Source organism: Saimiri boliviensis, chromosome 15, assembly GCF_048565385.1.
Source record: "Saimiri boliviensis isolate mSaiBol1 chromosome 15, mSaiBol1.pri, whole genome shotgun sequence".
NCBI lineage: Eukaryota > Metazoa > Chordata > Mammalia > Primates > Cebidae > Saimiri > Saimiri boliviensis.
In genome coordinates, this window is record NC_133463.1 from 81,370,508 (window position 1) to 81,391,366 (window position 20,859).

The 20,859-nt window shown below is 47.7% G+C and overlaps 1 protein-coding gene across 1 annotated transcript in view; it reads left to right on the top strand.

The window, feature by feature from the left end:
• TG (thyroglobulin) overlaps window positions 1–20,859 on the top strand; it is a 273,908-nt gene that overhangs the window by 227,027 nt on the left and 26,022 nt on the right. Inside the window, exons 42-44 of the mRNA XM_003933694.4 lie at window positions 2,158–2,322; window positions 3,320–3,487; window positions 20,600–20,781. Of these exons, the coding sequence (XP_003933743.2) occupies window positions 2,158–2,322; window positions 3,320–3,487; window positions 20,600–20,781 (515 nt within the window). The remainder of the gene's footprint in view (window positions 1–2,157; window positions 2,323–3,319; window positions 3,488–20,599; window positions 20,782–20,859) is intronic.

A 20,859-nucleotide genomic window follows, 5' to 3' on the forward strand; every position in this document is an offset into this window, starting at 1 on the left:
TGGTCAGTTGCCCAAGCCCACTTCATCAGGGGTAACGCAGCTGGGGTTCAGACCAAGCCCTTCTGCCCCAGAACCCATGCTCTCTGCACATCTCAGCCCAGCAACTCCTGTTCTGTCCCCGAGTGCTTTGTCTCTAGTCGGATGCTTTAAAGAGAAGGCGGAGTCGACCGTTGTCTTGCTTAAACACCAATTTTCCATGGTGAAAAAATGTTTCCTTCAGAAACATCAATTTAAACAAAATACTTTAAGAGAAAGAAAAGTTCTCTAAGCCATCTTGCAATATCAGTGTTACCCATGCCTTTAACCACTTCCTCACCAGATCAGGATCCCTGGCTTTTTATAGCTGAAGAAAATAATGAAACTGTCAGAGGGGGCCCCATCCTGACACTCACATCTCCTGTCTGCCTGCCTGCAGGACCTTCTGCACTTTGCCATTCAGAACGTGGAGTTTTGAGCTTGAATATTTTGAGTATGTGTATGCTTTCTCTCTCTGTATGTGTGGTTTTTTTTGTTTGTTTGTTTGTTTGTTTGTTTGTTTGTTTTTAATTTAAAGTACATCCAGTGGTTCTCAGAAAAGCTGCCCTGTTCATTGTTAGAAAAATAAACCTGAGATCCCAGGAACTCAACAGTAGGCCAAATCATATTGACCCTTGTTCCTTGGATCATTGAATTTCAAGCCTTGGCCTGGCTGAGTAGGTTACTTTGACTGTTGCTGCTTCTCAGAGGATCCTGGGAGTTAGGATTCTCTCTCTTTTCAAGATGCTGGAGATCAGAGTGAGCCCCTAGCTATAGATCGTGTAGCACAGGAGCCTTGCTTTGTTTTAAAGCAAAACCAGGAGACTCAGAGTTTGTCTAAGTGGTTAAGGACAGAAAACCATGTATATATCCCAGCCCTTTCTGGAGTCTATGGACCAAGTTGCCGAGCCTGTTCTGAGAAGCCCAGAGCCATTACAGAAGCTTCTCCGACACCAGTCTCACAACGGCCATGTCTGGGATCCCCCAATTCCATGCACTTGTGTTTTTCCTTGCCTCTGGTTGAGATTCTGACTGTCCGGCTTTGCATCTGACCCTAGGCGCAGGTCCCTTCTTGAACTTGACAGTTAACAGAGATCATTGTAACAACAGGGTCATCACCTTTCATCAGGAACCTGCCAGCTGTATGAAAGGTCCACTTCACAGTGGCTAAGTGTTTGGCCACTGGGGTCAGATCCCAGCTCTGCCTCCTACATCACTGTTAAATGGGACAGTAAGAGCAACTGACTTACACAGTTGCTGTGAGGATCCAATTAGTTAAAATACAGAACCTCTTGAGTGAGTTTGTTGAAGTCCTCGATCCACAGTGGTTGCTGTTATTACCATGAGTGACAGTAGCATGGGAAAGAGCAGTGGCCCTGGTGTCGCCACCACTGCCTCCCCTGGTTATGCATGAGCCTTCAGTGCGCAGCCAGTGTCTGAGCTACGGGGAGACCCACAGAGGATGTGCCCTGGAATTGCACGCTGGTCAAGACCCCACTCAGCTCACTTGTTCCTCCCAGGGCAGATGACCCAATTCTACCAATAATCCAGGCAGAGATGAACTTCCTGGAACCCAGCTCCTACCACTTAACATCATTAGAAAGAAGAAACCTGTTATTTTAACAGAGAGTACGCTGAGTTTGATGAAGCAATTTACCCTTACAAAGACTGTTTTCATTACCTCCTAGGTGGGCTTCTATTCTAAAGTCCAACTCGATCTTAATGGAGCCAAGAAAGCTTGCTACTTAAGGAGCCCCCTTGGGGGTGATGGTGGGAGATGGTTCTATCTTTGCAGAGTTCTCTTCCCAGAGGACTTTGCCGATCTCTGATCTTGTTAAAGAACCATCAATCTGTTGCCTGTATATACAAATTCATCTGCACAGCCAAGACCGAAGGTTCCACGCCCTCACTTCATAGGTTAGGAAACTGAGGCCTAGGGAGGCACCTCTTCAATACCACACTGCATGCTGATATGCTGTTGACCAGTCATGACCTCTGCACTGTGTGCATCCCCAGAATGGGTCCTGGGACCCCCGAGCTTGGAGGAAAGTTGCACAGCCCTAATGTGATGCTGAGGTCTCCAAGCAAGCAGGAGCAAGAGATGCCCTGGACCATCAGCCCTGAGCCTGCTTTCTCTTCCAGGGAGGCTCCGCACTTTCCCCAGCCGCCATCATCAGCCACGAGAGAGCCCAGCAGCAGGCAGTTGCTTTGGCAAAGGAGGTCAGCTGCCCCATGTCATCCAGCCAAGAAGTCATGTCCTGCCTCCGCCAGAAACCTGCCAATGTTCTCAATGATGCCCAGACCAAGGTGGGCACTTAAGTACAATTTGGGAAGGGACATTCTCTGGTTTTTTTTACAAATAGAAAACTAAGACCTAGAAAGGAGGTGTGACCCACCCCAGCTGTAGCACACATGAGGCCAACCACCAGCGGGAGCTGGAACACATTCCCCAGCCCCCAGAGCTGGACACGTGCCACAGTCTGCAGCAGTTCAAACATGGGGACTGAGGGTAGACAGATGCCTCTGCAATTTGTTTTTATTTATAACATGGGAATAGTCATACATACCTCATAGAGTAGGAGGAGAAAATGAAGTAACACATATGAAAGGTTTTGGTCCATGCCAGGACCATGGTGGGCAGGGGACCAAACCCTTAACAGGTCACTGCGACATGTATCAAGCATTGCAGACATGGCTTCACAGATGGCAGTGGGTTTGAACCACTTCACTCCCTTAGATGAGACAGCTATGTGTTCCCTTTCTAGCCTGCAAAGTTCTTGCTTGCCAACCAAGCCTCTGGCTGGTGCTCGCATTAATGGAGGGAACACTAGCAGGAATAATTGTTGTTATTGTAATTGATGGCCTGATCATCTTAGCAATGAATCTGGACTCACAGAATTGGAGCAGGTCTTATCCTCAGCTCCCCTAAGTGCTGGCTAATTTGATCACAACCAAAGCTGGTTAATGTCACCTGTTAGAGTCACTGCCTCCTCTTCAACCACTGTCCCCTCCTGCCTTTCTCACCCACCTAAAGGGTCAGGCTTACCCATCCCTCCCTGGGGATCTGCTGTGACTTCTGGGATGCTCCCCTGAAGACCATCATTGCTAAGAGTGAGATTCATTCACCTTCCAGCCCCTGATTTTGTCACATGGTGTCCTGTTTGCCAGTTGTCCTGGTCATTTTTTCCCAGTAGAGTCCCTGATGAATAACCAGCCTTAGCATTCAGTATGGTTAAGACCTCATTATCCAAAGCAATGCAACTGATTATTCCAGGACAACTGATTATTGTTGTATCCAATGCAGCTCCTGGCCGTGAGTGGCCCTTTCCACTACTGGAGTCCTGTGGTCGATAGCCAGTTCCTCCGGGAAGCTCCAGCTAGAGCTCTGAAGAGGACTTTACAGGTAGAGGTCGATCTGCTCATCGGGAGCTCTCAGGATGACGGGCTCATCAACAGAGCAAAGGCTGTGAAGGTAGGCAGGGAAGGGGCCTTGGACATCTCCAGCCTGGCATTTCCTAAGGGTTCTGGACCTCAGTGTCTGACTTGATCAAGAGATATCGACCAATTGCTGAATAACTACTGTGTGCAATGCCTATGTGAGTTTAGGAGGTGGTAATGGGGGGGATTCAGAAATCAGACACTTGCAGGATAGTGAGCAACACAGGCACATCCACAAATTACAGCTGTGAACAAATCACTGTGGAAAACTGGAGCTGACCCAGAAGCTCTGCAACTCAGGGCTCTGAGTTAGAAGACCCACGTCTGGGCCACGCCACCCCTATTTCATGAAGGATGCTTGTCATACCGAGAACTGAGAGGTTAGGAGGCAGGGGGGTGAAGGGACCCTTATTAAATCATCACCTTTCCCAATCCTGAAAAAGACACCAAAGCACCAGCCTTCGTTACATTTCTTAGTAAAGAGAGTATGCACAACGCACCTGGCAAACACGCAGGTTTGTGCGGCTTGCTGGAGGCACAGAGAAGTGGGAGTGAGCTGTGAGGTCTGCAGTCTGCTTGAATGTACAGCTCCTGCTCTCGCCAGCAGTCACAGCCACTCGCGAGGATGTGGCTAGCCCTGGAAGAGGCTGAGCACAGGCTCCTCTGCCTGCCCCACCCTGCCTTGGACATGCTGCTCTTGACCAAAGCCTTGTAGGTGGTCAGACCGGAGGAGGGGAGGCCCTGTGTGCATGAGGCACAGAGAGAGGACCACTCCAGGCATGGGTAGAGAGCACCCTCCCCTGCACACACATGTCATGGGTCTCTGTTGGCTCTGTTGAATATAAGGCAGCGTAACTGAGATTTTATTAAATCATGAAAGCAACCAACAGGATCCTGAGTTCCTTTGGATAATACTATTTCTTTTGGGTAATATATTTCACCTTGGGGACTCTATCCTACGGTAATAAAAGCGCCAGTCTTACATGATATATATACAAGAGTATTTATCGCAGCATTGATTATTGTGGCAAAAAGTTGGAAGCAACTCAAATGTCCATTAACAGGGAAATAGTTGACTAAATTAAGATACAATTAAATATTATGCAGATGTTAAAAAGAATGAGCTAGATTTATCTCTGTTGGCTCAAGGGATGCCTGTGACACATGACAAAAAAGATGCAGAGGAATATGAAATTAAGATAGCATTCATATTTTTAAAAACCAAGCTGTACATATCTTTATATTTATAAATGTGTATATTTGTATATTTTCTGCATAGAAGGATAATGGAGTGAAAAGATTCACAACATGCAATTAACATTGGCTACCTCTGGAGGTGTAGAGATGTGAGAAAGAATATTATGAATTATTACTATTGCTGTATATATAGAGACATGCATAATATGTTACATATTATATACATTTATGTGTACATGTATATAGAGAGAAAGAGAGAAAGAAGCAGGGCTGGTGAGGCTAGAATATGAAGTTGATTTCTGAAGATTCCCATCTGGAGGGTGGTTGTGGCATGTGAGCAGTGATAGAGTCCTCTCTGAGGGGGTGTGTGTGTGAGTGTGTGAGAGTGTGTGTGTGTTTGTGTGTGTGTGTGTGTTGCAAGGGGATGGTGTCAAGTAGAGCTTAGTCACCCTCAGCTTTCATCTGGCTAACTCACAGCCAAGGCGAAGTACCATTTGTACCTAGTCCATTTGAACATTTTTCTGCCAAGCACTCGTATACAGCACAGCCCTCACTCCGAGGGGCTGCGACTTTATTATTGGACAAGACAACCATTCAGGAAAGACTGAAAGGGGCCGCTCTCCTCCAGTGTCTCACAGTTTGTAGTCTCTAAAACAGGGGTCTTCAAGTTGCTTCTCATCAAGCCCCTCATCAGTTAGGAAATAGTAAGTTTAGTTATTTAAGTATAAGTTAGATACATGTGTACTCCAGTACTAATACTCCAAATTATTATAAACCCTTTATTGAAACAAAAGAATGTTAAAGCATGAGAAAGAAATGGAAGTTCTAATCTTAGTATTTCCTGGCTGCCCCTAAACACTCTCTGCCCTGGAGACAGTTCTCTGAGGCATGGGCAGACTGGGATGGAGCTGGCCATTGACCAGGGACTCTTTCCCACTCACCTCACTATCTTACACTGTCCTACGGGGGAGGCACAGTCTCTGTACAGAAGATGCTGTGTCCTTACAGCTCTGGTTCTTTGGACCATGCACTGAAAACTTACCATGGCCATCTTTGACTTTTGAAAGAGGAAGAACTACTTTTATATTTCCAGGAACCTTGGGATCAGCCTAGAAAGGGCTGATGGGGCTAGGGAGGAGGGAGGCCCTGTGATTAGTTCCCAGACCTCTCCCAAGGCAGTAGAAATCCAGTCCATCAGGGATGGTGAGGACGGTGGTTCTTATTGGCAGATCTGGGACCATGGTGTCCAGAGGGTAGCCCAGGCTCATGTTTTCTGATTATGCTTGTTCATTGTGAGAGGGATGACTGTACTTGTGGCTGCCTTGGGCTTCCCTGGTTTAAGCATGGTCCCAGGAGTATCTGGAAGTGTCCTAACTTTGTCCTGAATCCCTTAACCAGTCCAGCCAGGGACCTGAATCCAGAGGACTGGGATCTCTACTCAAGGATGCATTTGAATTCTTCTCATTGAGTTTATCTCTAAGGTTTTTAAAGAAAGCTTACTTTGTTCACTTGCAAAGAAAGGTAGGTCTATTAGCCGGAGACTCACTGCCAAACAGGGGCCTGGCTGGGGAGGCCAGCAGTGAAGTCAGGCGTCCCCAGATAGAGAAACCCCTCTGAGGGCACAGCAGAGCAACTCCTAGCCCTACTCCACAGCAGTCATCCCAGACACCAACCACAGGGCAGTGTTTCCCAAGCACATTTATTCATTGGTTAGACCGTCCCTTTCTGGCTTTACTTCTTCATTCATTCCCTTGTGACATGCATTAGTGCAGCCACTGAGCAGCTTTTGTGAGCCTGCATCCTGCTGAGAACTCGTCTAGGTGCTGACTGGTGAGGAGGAATACCTGCAGTAGGAGAGTATTGATGGGGCATTAGAAGCCAGCTCACAGTTCAGTGCCACTGCACGTGGACATCTACTAAACATGTGTCTGTGCCCAAATGTATTCCTCCTGGACTTTTCCGTTCAACTCTGAACTGGTTTAGCCAATGTCCACTTGACATCTTCACTTATATGTCTCATAGTGTCTCATCAATAATACAACCAAAGTGGACTGCGAATTCCACCTCTGCTCCCATCCCCAATCAGCATGTTCTTCTGTAGTCTTCCCCATCTTAGCAAACAACTCAGCAACTAAACAACTCATCCTTCCGTACTCAGGCTCAAAACCACAAGTCATTCCTGACACTGCTGTCTCATATCCTACCAGCATTTTATTAGCAAATCCACCTGATCCAGCCATTTTCTTGGGGATTTTTTGGTAGCCCCCAGCTCTCTCTCTCTCTACACCTGTCTTGCCTCTTGTAATCTATGAGAAGCATGGAAGCTAGAGCAATCCCTTTGTAATTCAGACCATTTTACTCCTCTACTCCAAGCCTTCTCTCCAGTGGCCTTCCCTCATGCAAAGGAAAATCCAGTCTTCCATTAACTGCCAGGGCCTGTTTGATGTTACCCCTGTTAGCTCTCTGACCTCAGCTCCTGCTGTTCCCTCCTGCCTCACTGTGGTTTGCCCCTTTAGAGTTTCTCAAATAGGCTGAGCATATCCCACATCAGCATCCTGGTATTTGTTGTTTTCTCTTCTGGAATGTTCTTCCCCTAGGTAACTCACTGCCTTACTTCCTTCAGGGTTTGCTTGTTAGAGGGACCTTGCTTGACCACTTGGATTGGGAGGGAAGCCATATTTCTAGCCTTCTCTATCCCCACATCCCACGCCCCAGTGCAGCACTCATACCTCTTGATGTATTATGTATTTGTCTATTATCTTTCTTTCCCAACTAGAATGTTTGAAACTGCTATATCTCTGGTGCCTAAAAATGTGTTCAGTTCTGCTAGACACATTGCACACAACAGGCACACAGTAAACATTCACTGGGATGAATGAATGAAAATATGAAGAACTGACTATATGCTGGGCCCTAACCCAAAAGTCTTCAATGAAATAATTTACCCTCACAACTACAAAGTGGAGATTATTATTACTATTTTTCAGAGAAAAACCAGAATTCAAACCCAGGTTCTGTCTGCCTCTAAAGTCATCCTTTTTCCATGACAGCACTCTGGAAAAAGCCAGGCCTTTCTCCAAGAGCCTTCCATCTACCATCAACAGTATGCTGGGTACTGAAATGTTTGCAAACCCAGATAGAATAAGGGCTGCTATGTGCAAAAGGCTTTGCAATTTTACCCACATTCTTTTTTTTCTGTAGTCATTTATTGATTTATTTTTAATAACCTTAGAGGTTATCCTAAGTGAAGTAACTCAGGCTCTTACTTTACTTTATCTCAATTATATGGCTGTGAGGTAGGGAACCATGAACCAGTATTTAACACCTTTTATTTTTTCCTAAGGAAGAAAGGCTTAGTCAGGTTTACCAGTTTCTAGGTCAGCTAACTAGTCCTTTGCAAAGTCAAGTCTCCACTGCATGTCTCTGACCCCAAATGGAGCAGGGGGTCTCTACCCATGACCCCATCTGTGCTAAACACAAGAACAGGGATGTGCTAGCACCACCTTACCCCTACCATATGCAAGCATTGCTCAGAGAGATCCTCAGGATTCTGCCCCACACAGAACTGCAAGAAGGTACAGTGGATGCCTAAGTAGAAACTGAGTTACGAGCTATGCTCCCACCCTCCCAACAGTGAGGAAGCTCCTTCTGGACTTCATCCCAGTGTGCCCTTTGGTTGCCCTCCCTTGCCTCAGCCTGCTCCCAACCTGAATTTAGAGTTGGGTTTGTGCATTTCTGTTCCCTCCACAGAAGGCTCCATGGCACCTGGGTCCAACCACCATCAGCAGGTACCAGAGGGCCTCAATCCCGACCATGCCTTTTACTCCATCCTCTGTCCTTTGATACCCACCCAGCTCCTCCTCCCCCATCTAGGGCTGAGAAACAAGACCTATCAATTGCAGTAAATTGCCACATCCACCTAAACAGGGTGTCCAGCATGTTTCTGTAATACCAACACCTGTTTGTTTAGTCATGCAATATTTACAAGGTCACTTGCCAGCTGCCAGATGCTAGACCAGGTGTTTCAGTATAAAATACAAATTGAATTCCTCCCATAAAAAGGGCTTGCAGTCAGGTGAAAATAAATAAGGCAAACAATGGAAACACCATTGATACATACAATAAGGAGAGATGGATGTCTATTCCAAGACCTCAGGAGATGGATATCAGGTGCCGTTGGGCCCCATAGCAGCACTGTCAGCTTGAGTGACACAATAGCCAGGAACTGACCAGGACCCTGCTTCCTGGGTCATCTGTCAACAGAGCAGGGAGAATGTCTTGGGTCCTTGGGTTGCAATCACAAGCATCCGAGTTACCCAGAGCCCGAGCCTCAGTTTCCCTATCTGTGAGACTGGGAGATAATTAGTAAATCTTCTCATAAAGATGTTCAAGAATTCAAATGTACATCAATATCTGGAAAATAGTTTGGCTTCAATAAATGTTCATTTTTTCATTTAATTTTTTAATATTAAGATTAAGATTAGTGTCCAAAGCTATTGCCCCTTCTTCAAATAGTTATCCACAGAAAGCAGGAACACAGAGAATGTTGAACCTCTGAACCACCTCAGCTGACCTGAGACAGATTTTCCAAATGGTAGTAAACACGAACGCATGCTCTCTCCTCATGCCAGCGCTGCATAAGTATCAGCCAGATCCCAGTCCACAAACATGCAATGCAGCTTCCCAGGGAAGTCATGGAGGGACAGGAGTGGAGCCTCTTGCCCCAAGTCCTGCCCCCTGGAGCTACCCACCACCTCAGCAGAGACCCACCCATTTCCCTCCAGCCAAAGGCAGAGGGTGGGTAGGGGCTCCATCAAGTCCCTCTGAGCCCTCCACACATACCACCCCTGGCCACCTATGGCTCACCCAAGGAGTCCTAATGACACCCAGCAAAGTTAGCAACCTACCGGTGGGGCATCAGGACTGCCTGAGATGTTCTCCATTCGCGGCAAATGATCTTATTTTCTGAAGTAGCAGCTTTCTATTGAAATTCTTCATCAGTCGCTGTCATGGGGAATTTCCCCCCCTTTCCTTTCTCTTTCTAACTGGTGAAATTGACAGTCTGCCTACATTAACCAGGCATTCATTTGCATGATCAAAAGCAGATTTGTTCCAAGATGCAATGTTCTGCCTTCCTTTCCAAGCACAGGCATCTCCAAGGAAGGCGAGAAAAATCAGAAACAGAGCTCCTCCGCCGTGCCCCGGAGCTTGGCCACAAGTTGGCCTCGTCTGGGAGCAGGTGGAGTGGGGGCCCTGTGGGGAGGAGTTGGGGGAGGGCAGCTCATGTGAGAGTTGGAGAGCAGCACCTGGCAGCCGAGGCGCTGGCACGAGCCCCGGCACAGGAATATCCAGCCTTTGGTGACAGATTATAGTAAGAGAAGCATGCAGGAGTTTCCAGCGTGTGTGCAATTTCCTGAAAGGAGGCACTGCTGCCTTAAATCCCCAGCACTCAGGGATGGGTGGGTGTTAGGGTCTGAACCCAGGGCATCGCGAGGACCTGGATTCAGGGAAATGGGTCGCAATTCTTAGTTTTAACTACACCGTTTAGGAGAGTTGCTGAACTAGTCTGAGCTGCAGTTTCTTCAGCCTTTGAATGGACACATTGAGACCGCCCCCCCCCCCAACTTCTGTCTCCTGCAGTGTCAGAAGAAGCAAAAGAGGTGTCTCCCAACACCCAAAGAGCCCTGGAGGTCTCATGGCTCTAGGCTGCCCTCACACACTGTAAACCCTCCACCCTGGAGCTGTAACCCCACATTACCCCTCACAGCTGACACTTGAACGTCACTTTGCCTAATTCTCCCCAGTGGCCTGTGAACTGGGATTACCGTTCAGAGAAAGCTGAGGATCAGAAGGATTGACTTGTCCTCCCCAAAATATTAAAAATTGTATTTCATGACTGCATTGGTATAAAGATGAATATAAACCAGACTAGATTCATCGTTACATTTTCTTTTTTTTTTTATTAACTGACTTTTTTTTTTAAGTGTACTTTAGGTTCTGGGGTACATGTGCAAATCATGCAGGGTTGTTGCATAGGTACACACATGGCAAGGTGCTTTGCTGCCTCCATCCCCCCATCATCTGTATTTGGCATTTCTCCCCACGTTATCTTTCCCCACCCCCTGCTGTCCCTCCCTCGCCCCCCACCAACTGACCCCAGTGTGTGATGCTCCCCTCCCTGTGTCCACATATTCTCATTGCTCAACACCCGCCTATGAGTGAGGTATTTTTTTCTTCTGATTTTAAAACAAATTAGAAGGAAAATACTTTCATGAGTTCCTAAAAGTGCAGTGAGCCCCCAGTCCTGAGCCAGCTGTGCTTGATGGAGAAGTCAGGTCTTTTCCCTTAACACCACAGTGGGTGTAAAGCCAGGAGTCACTCAAGCATTAACCCATGCAACATCTGTCCAACACAGACTATTTAGAGGCTCCTGTGTGCTGGACTGTCTTCTAGGCTTTAGAGGGAAAAGTTGTAACCTAAACAGATAAAGCCCCTGACTTGGAGAGTTCATATTCTCGTGAAAGGACACAGACGATGTAAGTGAATAAAGAATTTCGGATCTTAGACATGCCCTGAAGAATGCTGAAGTGGGGTCATTGTAGAGGAGATGACAGAATGGGGAAAATACTTTAGGGGCAGTCAGGGAAGGCTTTTCAGAGGAGGTGACTTCTGGACTGATGCTTGAGCAATGAGGAGCCAGCTATTTGGATCGAGGTACCGAGCTGGTGCAAAGACCCTGGGGCAGGAATGGCCCTGGCTGTTTGGAGGTCACAGGGAGGTCAGTGCTAGGAGATCCTGGGGCCAGTTGGGGGACTTGGAGGAGAGGAAGTCAGAGGTATGCAGAATACTGGTTATGAGATATTGAAGGCTATCGGAAAAGTGACTTTATTCTCCCTGCAGTGAGCAGGTACTGAAATGTTTCAAGCTAATAATAGAAGGTGATTTTGTTGATTCATTTGTTTTAAAAAGGAACATTTCTGGCAGGCATATGGAAAATTAACTTAGGAGATGTGACGTAGGAAGTAGGGATCAGATTGGGCTCTGCTGTGGAAGTCCAGGGGTGAGCCAGTAAATTAGGGCTGCAGACACAGTCACAGTTAGAAACGATCAGATTTGGGATACATCTTGCGTCAGCAGCTGACCGCATGAGTTGGGAGTTCAGTAGAGAGGTCAGAACTGTAGATACAGATTTGGAAGAAAACCAGGAAAATGTGGTGTCACAAAAGCCAAGAAAAGAAAGCATTTCCAAAAGGAAGCAAAGGTCAAATGTCACAGAGAGTCAGTGAGATGAGGGCAGAGAGTGGGCTTTTGCAGGTCATGGGAGACCTTGATGACGGCCATCTCAGCGGAGTGAAGTGTCGGGAAGGCTGACTGGAATGGGCTGGGGGAAGAGACGAATTGAGGACCGGGTCACATTGCTTCCCAAACCCCTCCTGTCTCCACTGCGTGATGCCTTCCACTGGATGCAAACGGCCGCCCAGGATTCGCAGAGCACTTTGCTCATTCATCAGCTGACCCCACTGGCTACACCAAGCTCTGCTCCGTGACAAGAACTGTGTCACGTTCATTTGGAATCCTCAGCTTCTGGCCAACACAAGGTTGGTCTTTAATTCATGTTCCTCAAATGAGCAAAGGAGTATTGTGTCTCCATCTACCTCAGAGCTCTAGAGAGTTCTGGAGCATTCAGTTATTCATTCACTCATCCATTCAAATAGTCTTGCAAGAAGCAGGTGCTCTGTGTCTCCTTCTTCCCAAACCTGTGATGTTACAAGCATTTTTCAAAAGTTGGAGCACAATCAATAAGGAAAAATTGACTACAGGCATCTGTGTACAGTGCATTCCTCCCCCAAGCCCCTGCTAGGAGCAGCACCTCTGCCTCTGCCCCAGTGTGGGTAGAGGAGATGTGCCATGAACCAGGACAGCCGTAGGGGTGGACTGGAGGTGGGGGCAGGTCTCACTCCGGAGGAAGATCGTAGGAACAGGCTACAGCAAAATGTAGGGAAAGAGGGGAACAATCACAGGAGCAGTCGGGAAATACTTGTGTTTTAATCAGGTAATTGAGAGCTGGTCTTAGTCACTAAGGGTGGGAAAATAGGAGGGGAAGGTTCTAGAGGTGAGGAAGAACACGTGGATGACAAAGTTAAACTGTGCCTATGTTGAGTTTGAGGGGGCTGAGAGTTTTCCAGGTGATGTGAGGCGTTTGGATATGAAGGTGTGAGGGTCAGACTGGAAAGAGACGGGAATCATTAGCCTAACAGGGTCATCCTCGAAGCAAGAGGAGGAAATGGCTCCATTCCACAAGCAGTCGTGGACAGAAGGGGAGGAAAAGGGGAAAGGGTGGCAGCTGGGAGCCTTGGCTTTCAAGAGTAGGCAGAGATAGCAGAAGGGGACTCCAGAAATGAGCCTGAGGCAGAGCCGTCTGGGAGGAGGAGATGGAGAGGTGGGGGGATGGGGCGTCTGCTGGTGGGCCTCTGCAAGGCCATCAGTGACCTTGATGGAGGTTGGGGTAGCCAGATGGCCATAGGGTAAAGAGGCTGTAAAACAGCTGAAGACCACCATGTAGGCATGCTCTCAGCATGCACACCAGGCTGGGAGCATCTGGATCAAACAGATGGAGGAGACCCTCCTGTTAAGGACCTCCAGGCAGGCACCTTAGCTCTCGGTGGGTGCGGGACTCATGGGGAGGCAGGAGGAGGTTTGCCCAGCGAGGCGCTCCAGAGATGTGGGCAGCAAAGACAGCCTCAGAGAGGAGGAGGGCCCTCAGTCCAAGAGGAGGAAGGGCCATTCCCTGCAAAGAGGGCAGTGTGGCCTGCAGAATGCGCTGGCCTCAGGGTTTGCAGCAGGAGACAGAGCTGGGGGAAGCACTGCTGAGGGGCCAGTTGGCTCCTTACTGAGACCCTGCAGTGCCTGGGCCAATGCAAGGACACCCAGCCTGTCCTGCTCTGTGCTCCGTGCTCTCTGGCAGGTCACATTTGCAAACCACAATGGGAGAGCCTTTCTTCTGGGCCTTGTGTGAAGCAAAAGACAGGGTGAGGCTGTCCCAGCCAGCCAGCCCTCTGTTCTCTCTGGCTTCACCCCTGCTCCTCTGCCCTCATCACTCCACTGACCCCACAGGCCTCGCTGCTCCCCCTCACCCAGGTGTCCACATGTCTGACCCCTACCCTCTCCAGTCTGGACTCAACCATCCTCCACGATGCTTAACCCCGTTCCCCAGGGCACAACTAGGACCCTCACCAACCACAACCTGGCCCCCTTTCCGGTTCCCCGTGCTGTGCACTTATCTTCCTCCTTATCACCCCTGGACAGTCCATATAACATAGATGTGCTGTATATTGTCAGCATGTCCCACAGAACTAGACGCCCCATGCAGGCAGAGAAGAGCCTGCTTGTTCACTGATGTGTCCCAAATGCTGGGAGCTGTTCCTGGCACAGGCAGGCACTCCATGGATAGCTGTTGAAGGGATGGTACGTTGAAGAGCAAGGACCTGCAGCCATGTGTTCCCATCATGTCTCTCGGACATCACTAGGCATGAACATAAGGGCATTCTAACCTGCCGTGCTGAGTTTCTTTTTAATCATTTACTAACTAGAGGGGAGAGAGAAGTCATATTTACTGTCTCCCATGTGTCAGCCTCTTTATAATCATGAATTCGTTTTAGTCTAACATCAACCCCATTTTACTGACCCGAAATGAAGGCACAGTATATCCACTGAACACATTTGTTCATTGGAGGTGAATCATCTGAGGTCACAGAACAGAGCTAGATTGAACCCGGGTCTCTCAAATGCCAAATCTCGCATCAATCCCCTGGGCCTCGAGACATTCAGGTTTATGCTGAAGCCCTGTGCAGCTTCTCAGTGTTTCCAGAAGGATCTAACTTTTCGTTAGGATGTGTTCATGGCCATCGTTTAAAAGCACACACCGAGGACTGGCCAGCTCATGACAGCCCTTTGTGTCATTCCTGCCTGTAACAAATCTACTGTCTAAGGCAGACCCCGCCTGTAATTACAGCTCGTGGGAGTCAGTGCACACAGTCACACAGTGGCCCCCGCCCCCACCTGCTGACTCTCTAATTAAACTGGCAATGGCATCTGTGCTCAGGCCTTGCCAAGCATGAAGGAATGTGTGTCCCAGATCATGCTGAAAATGTGCCCCTTCACATTCCCTTGCACCCCACTGGGACTTGGGAATTTGTCTCCCACTATTTGGGAGATAACTTTTGGGTCATCTCCAAAATATTGACCAGTCAGCAAGGCTGCACCCAATTAGTGTCTGAGATCCCCACAAAATATGGAACTCTAATCTCAACCTCATGGAAACATAAACTGGGCCCCGTCCCTCCCGCTACCTGGCTGTAAAGCTGTTATAGACCATTTTATGCCAGAGGGACTTCTTTTTCTTTATTGCATTTTAGGTTTGGGGGTACATGTAAAGAACATGCCAGATTGTTGCATAGGTACACACGTGGCAGTGTGATTTGCTGCCTTCCTCACCTTCACCTATATCTGGCATTTCTCCCCATGCTATCCCCCCTCAACTCCTCTCCCCGCCGCTGTCCCTCCTCTATTTCCCCCCAACTGACCCCAGTGTGTAGTGCTTCCCTCCCTATGTCCATGTGTTCTCATTGTTCAACACCCGCCTATGAGTGAGAACATGCGGTGTTTGATTTTCTGCTCTTGTGTCAGTTGCTGAGAATGATGGTTTCCAGGTTCATCCATGTCCCTACAGAGGACACGAACTCATCGTTTTTGATGGCTGTGTAATATTCTATGATGTATATGTGCCACATTTTCCCTTTCCAGTCTATCATCGATGGACATTTGGGTTGGTTCCAGGTCTTTGCTATTGTAAACCGTGCCGCAATGAACATTCGTGTGCATGTGTCCTTATAGTAGAACGATTTATAATCTTCTTTTGGCAATGCCCAGGGCTTGGTGTCCCTGCACTCCTAAAAGCTCATTTTGTAAGGAGGTTCTGCAGAACCCATGAAGGAGGGTCCATCCTTGATTGAGGACAATCATTTTGTTGCAGGGTTTGGAAAAGGGGTTCCAGGTGCTTGAGTTCAGCCTCAGGGTGGACAAAGCTCTGCTCAGATCTTTCTCTCTAGACATGGGCTTTCCCTGGCCTGTCTGAATTGGGCTCAAGGCTGGGTCTACAAATACCTAACAACAATGACAATGGACACAGTGCTAAGCACTTTGCAGGTTTCACCTCTTCTAACTTCAGGTCAGCTTTATGTTGAGGGTAATTTGTTGTGCCCATTTTATGGATGAGGAAATAGACGGAGTGATTATATAACTTTCCCAAGTTCATACAGCTAAGAAGTAGTACAGTTAGCCTCCAAGCCCAGACCTTTCCAAGTCTAGAATTTGAAACCCAAGACGTTTGACTTTAGAGTCCTACTTTCAACCTCTAACCTGTATTATCTCTACAAAGGCTATTCATCCAAAGCATATTCACCTATGACATGCCTGTCACATACTGAGCACTGGGGCTATGGACATAATCCCTGCCACTTTGCCATGTAGTACTCTGGAACAATAGGCAAATAAACACAGCACCTGTGGCCCCTGGTTTAGCCTGGGACAAGTTAATAATCATCATTCACATTTATTGACCATGTGTCAACTACTGTGCTAAAACCTTTTAATGCATGTTTCATTGGAATCTGTAGGTAATTCACACAATAGGCATTTTTTTTTTCATTATCCACCTTGTGTAAATAGGAAACTGAGCTACAGAGAGAGTTAGCAATTTACTCAGGGTCCCAGAACTGCAAGGCAGGTATCCTGAGTAAATTGGATCTCAGGTAGTTTGACTCTAGGGCCTGCCCTTTCAACCATTATCTGTCCTGTTTCCTGGAGAACATAGCCCTGAGCAAAGCCTGGATGTTCTATTTATAATCTTATTGCTGGCAGTGAAGTCCCCAGGCCAATGGCATCAGCATCACCTGGGAACTTGTTAAAATGCACATTCCTGGGCTCCACTCTGGACCTGCTGAGTCAGAATCTGTATTTCATCAAGATTTCAGACTACTGTAATGCTCATTGGATTAAAAAGCATGGGTCTAGTTCAACAGCTGTTATCCAGGCAAACTAGGGAAAGGTGTTTAGGCAGGAGGAACAGCAGGTACAAAGCCTTAAAAGTAAGAGAACATTTGGTGTTGAGGAAACAGCACTCTTCACACATGCTGGGCACTTTGGGACAATTTCTGCAGCCTAGTTCTCATGAGTTACAGAAATTGAAGGCGCAGTGGCAGCCCGTCACAAGGACTATGCACAGCTGGATCTGTTCCCCACTTGTATGACTTAATCAGCCCTGTAAGACAGCACTTAGCCTCTCTGGGCCAGTTTCCTTGTCCACCCTCTCAGGATAGTTACGGGGGCAAATGAGGAGAGGTGGACCAGGGGCCAGCACAGTATCTTACACACGATGGGTGCTTGGTGTGTAACATTTGTGCTGACCTTGGCTACTCCCTTCGCCGACATGACTCAGGCAGCATCATTCTCACCACTAAGCTGTCTCCTCTAAGTTCCAGCAAATGGCATTACATAGGGAGGAGATAGTTCATGAACTTGCTTTACTCCTCTGCAGCCCAGGAGGCCTTGGTGTCTTGGCTAGGGGTCTCACTATGACCCCCTTATGTTATGTATGAGAAAACGGTGCCCAGAGAGAGGAAGCCACTCCCTCAAGTTTGCCCAGTGATTGCCACATAGCGGGTGCTGGGACTTGGAGGTCCTGGTGCCCAGCTCTCAGCATAGCTCCCTCATGTTAAGACATGAAGGCGGATGATGCCTCCCATGTGGCAAAGCAGCCTGGGGAGAACCCACTTTAGTGCCACTGCGCCCTTGTCCTTGTACCATCCTGGGCTCCCAGAACTGAGTTCTCTCCGCTTGCACTCCAGCCCTGGGCATTAGACCCACCCAGTATCTGAGGTGGGGGCATTATGGATCCCTTCTTATAAAGCATCTGTGAGCAGTACTTGGGCCTCGAGTTTGGTGCCTTCCACCTGCCCCACCTGCCCCACCCGCCTTCACTCATCCCCCAATCTCCCTGCTCACAGCTCAGAGCTGAGCAAACAGGCTGTAACATTGAAATGGCCACTGGAACGAGCTATTACATTTTCTTGCACAGTTTTTCAAATATTCATATTCTTTGTATGAAGGAATTAGAATAGAAATAGCAGCAAGAGAGCCTTCTTCCATGAAGATAGATACACAGCACTTTTTAAATATTTTTCTCATTTAATAAAGCAATTTGGGGTCCTGTGTTCCTCCTTCAGTTTTCTGATTGAAAACGGTGAAACCCGTGATGGATAAAAGTAGATCTCTTTTATTAAGGACTATATGCCAGACTTTGAGCTAGGTGCTTCAAAAGGTCATTTCTCATTCTCAGAACAATGCTGCGAAGCAGATTTTACTTAACTCCCTTTGCCTTTGAGAAGGCTAAGGATTAGAGAGGTTGAGTGACTTGCCAGAAGTCACACAGCTGACAAAGGCAAGAGATGGAACCCAAATTTTGGTTGCCAGCTCCAGGCCCTTGTCCCTTGCACTGAGATGTCCTGGCACCCACAGACAACCAGCCACGACTAGTGGGGACCCTTGGCAGGTGACTGCTTCGTTCACTTCGTCTTCACAGAAGACATATGAATATACACAATACATTCACATTTGGAAGGTTTCAGGCTCAGAGAGAAGAAAAAAATGTACTTTCCCAAATCTCCCAAGTGTAACAGCATTTGAACCCTAAGTTTTGACCCCAGACTCAATGCTCTTTTCGCTGCTCTGGGCCACGCACCTTTTGGGCAAAGCATCCATCCTTCTGCGTGCTGAAGTCCCAGCATCCACAGCTCTGATGTGGGGTACTGCTTAAGCTATAGCTGGGAGAACAAGCCTGTCTCTTAGCAGCAGCAAGACCTGGGGTTCAATCTTGCCTCATGCATCCTGTCTGTGTGGCCCTAAACAAGCGAGATAGGTTCTCTCTGCCTCAGAATTGTGATTCGTCAGATGGGATGACGTCATGCTCAATTCACCTGGTTATTTTGATATATGTATATATCCTTGAAACATATGTGTGAAATGCACAGCACAAAATTTAGAAATAATCAGAGGGGTGCCAGTGGGTTACTAATATTATTTTTGTAATGAAATATTCCAGGCAGAAAAGGACAGAGAATATAATGCAGTTTTTCCCCTAAACTATGAGCAGGTTGTAGGGTCCATGTGATAGATTGCAGGTGAGCATTTTTAAAACAGACTAGACTAGGATAGAGTACAATGGAAACTCTCAGATGCATTGTAGATGCTAGGTGTATGGACTGTGAACATTATTTGTGAATGCCATTTCAGGTCTGTGTGTGTCCATGTGTATTCCGTATGTGTAAAATAACTTACATGATCATGGTCAAATATCTAAAGGTCACTGATATGATGAATATTCACAGATTCACTCTTTGGATTTCACAATTTCATATTTGCTCCAGAATTTATTCCAATAATTAAAATGTTACTGATAGAGAATGAAGCCCTCTTTGCATGCACTCCTGGCTTTGGTCGTCCTGAAGGATCAGTTAGTCCGCCAGCATGGTTCAGCCTGGCTTCTCATTCAGCCGGGCCAAGAGTCCCCTACCAGGAGGGGCTGTACCCACCCAGGAGGGGCTGCGCCCACCCGGTAGGGGATGTGCTCACCCAGGACAGGATGTGCTCACCCAGGAGGGATTGCTCACCCAGGAGGGATTGCTTACCCAGGAAGGATTGCTTACTACTGGAATTCTAACCACAGATCCTGTGTGTTTGGAAATGTTTGGAGAAGCAATTTAAACACACCAGAGTGTGCTGATATGCACGTTTCACCATTTACATAAGGTCCTAGAAATATGTAAACACATAGCACAGGATCATGCAGGGGTCCAGGAGGCTGGACCTCACACCCGGGCTGCCTCCTAGACTTTCCCCAGCCCCTTGTCTTCAGAAGGGAGGAAACTGGGTCCTGGGGGAAGGCAGTGATTGGCAATGCAGACAGCAGCAACACCAGGACAAGGAAAGAACAGAGAGAGGGGAAATACAGAGAGAAATAGAGCATGAAGGGGAGAAACGGAGAGAGAGGGAGAGCGGAAGAGGATGTGAGGGAAGGGAGAGAAAAGGGGAAGCATGAAGGAAGGAAAGAGAAAGGCAGAGAAAGAGAAAGAGAGAAAGTTGCTCTCATCTGGACACATGCCCCAGAGAGCTGCGTGCCTTCCCTGGCCATCCTATGCAAAATAGCCCCAGCCCCAGCACTACCTGTCCCTCTTATACTGCACTATATTTCTTTGTAGGACCTGTTTCCTGATACACTATGCATTTATTTACTTATTTTCCACACCTGCCCACTGGAACAAGAAACAGGGAGCTTGATCGGCATGTTCATGGCTGTTTCTCCAAGCCTGGGGCACTGTTGGCCCCGGTGAAGAGTGTGACTATCCATATGAAAGTGTGCATGAAGCATTCATATGATGAGTGACAGAGTCCATGAATGAAACGGAATTTAGCATTCCTAACACAACCAGACCATAGTTACCCACGAGCTGGCTGAGCAAGCAGCCGGTAAAGCAGATGAAACTCGGGTGTTTGACCTGTTCTCAGTCTTCAGCAATGGCGAACATGAACAGAACACTTACAAAGTGCCAGTTTCCATTTTAAGTGCTTGTCAGAGTCCTACGTGGCAGGCACTCCCATTCTCAGATGGAGAAGGCAGGCACAGAGGGGCATAGCCATTTGCTTAAGGACACACAGCTAGAAGGAGGCAGAGCTGGGATTCAAACCCAGACAGTCTGGCTTCAACACTCGTGTTTAACACCATGTTCCACTGCTTCCCAGAGAGAAAATTCTAGAGCAAGGGCTTGGGGGACACTGATTTAGATTTTTCAGAATTCAGCTGGGGAATTTCATGTCTTTTTTTTTTTTTTCCTAGCAATTTGAGGAAAGTCAAGGCCGGACCAGTAGCAAAACAGCCTTTTACCAAGCGCTGCAGAATTCCCTGGGCGGCGAGGACTCCGATGCCCGCGTCGAGGCTGCTGCTACGTGGTATTACTCCCTGGAGCACTCCACAGATGATTACGCCTCCTTTTCCCGGGCTCTGGAGAATGCCACCCGGTAAGCTAAGCTGTGAGAGGTGCAGATTCTTGCTGCTGTGTTTCAGAGCCGACCCAGCTGATGCTCAGGTCATGAATG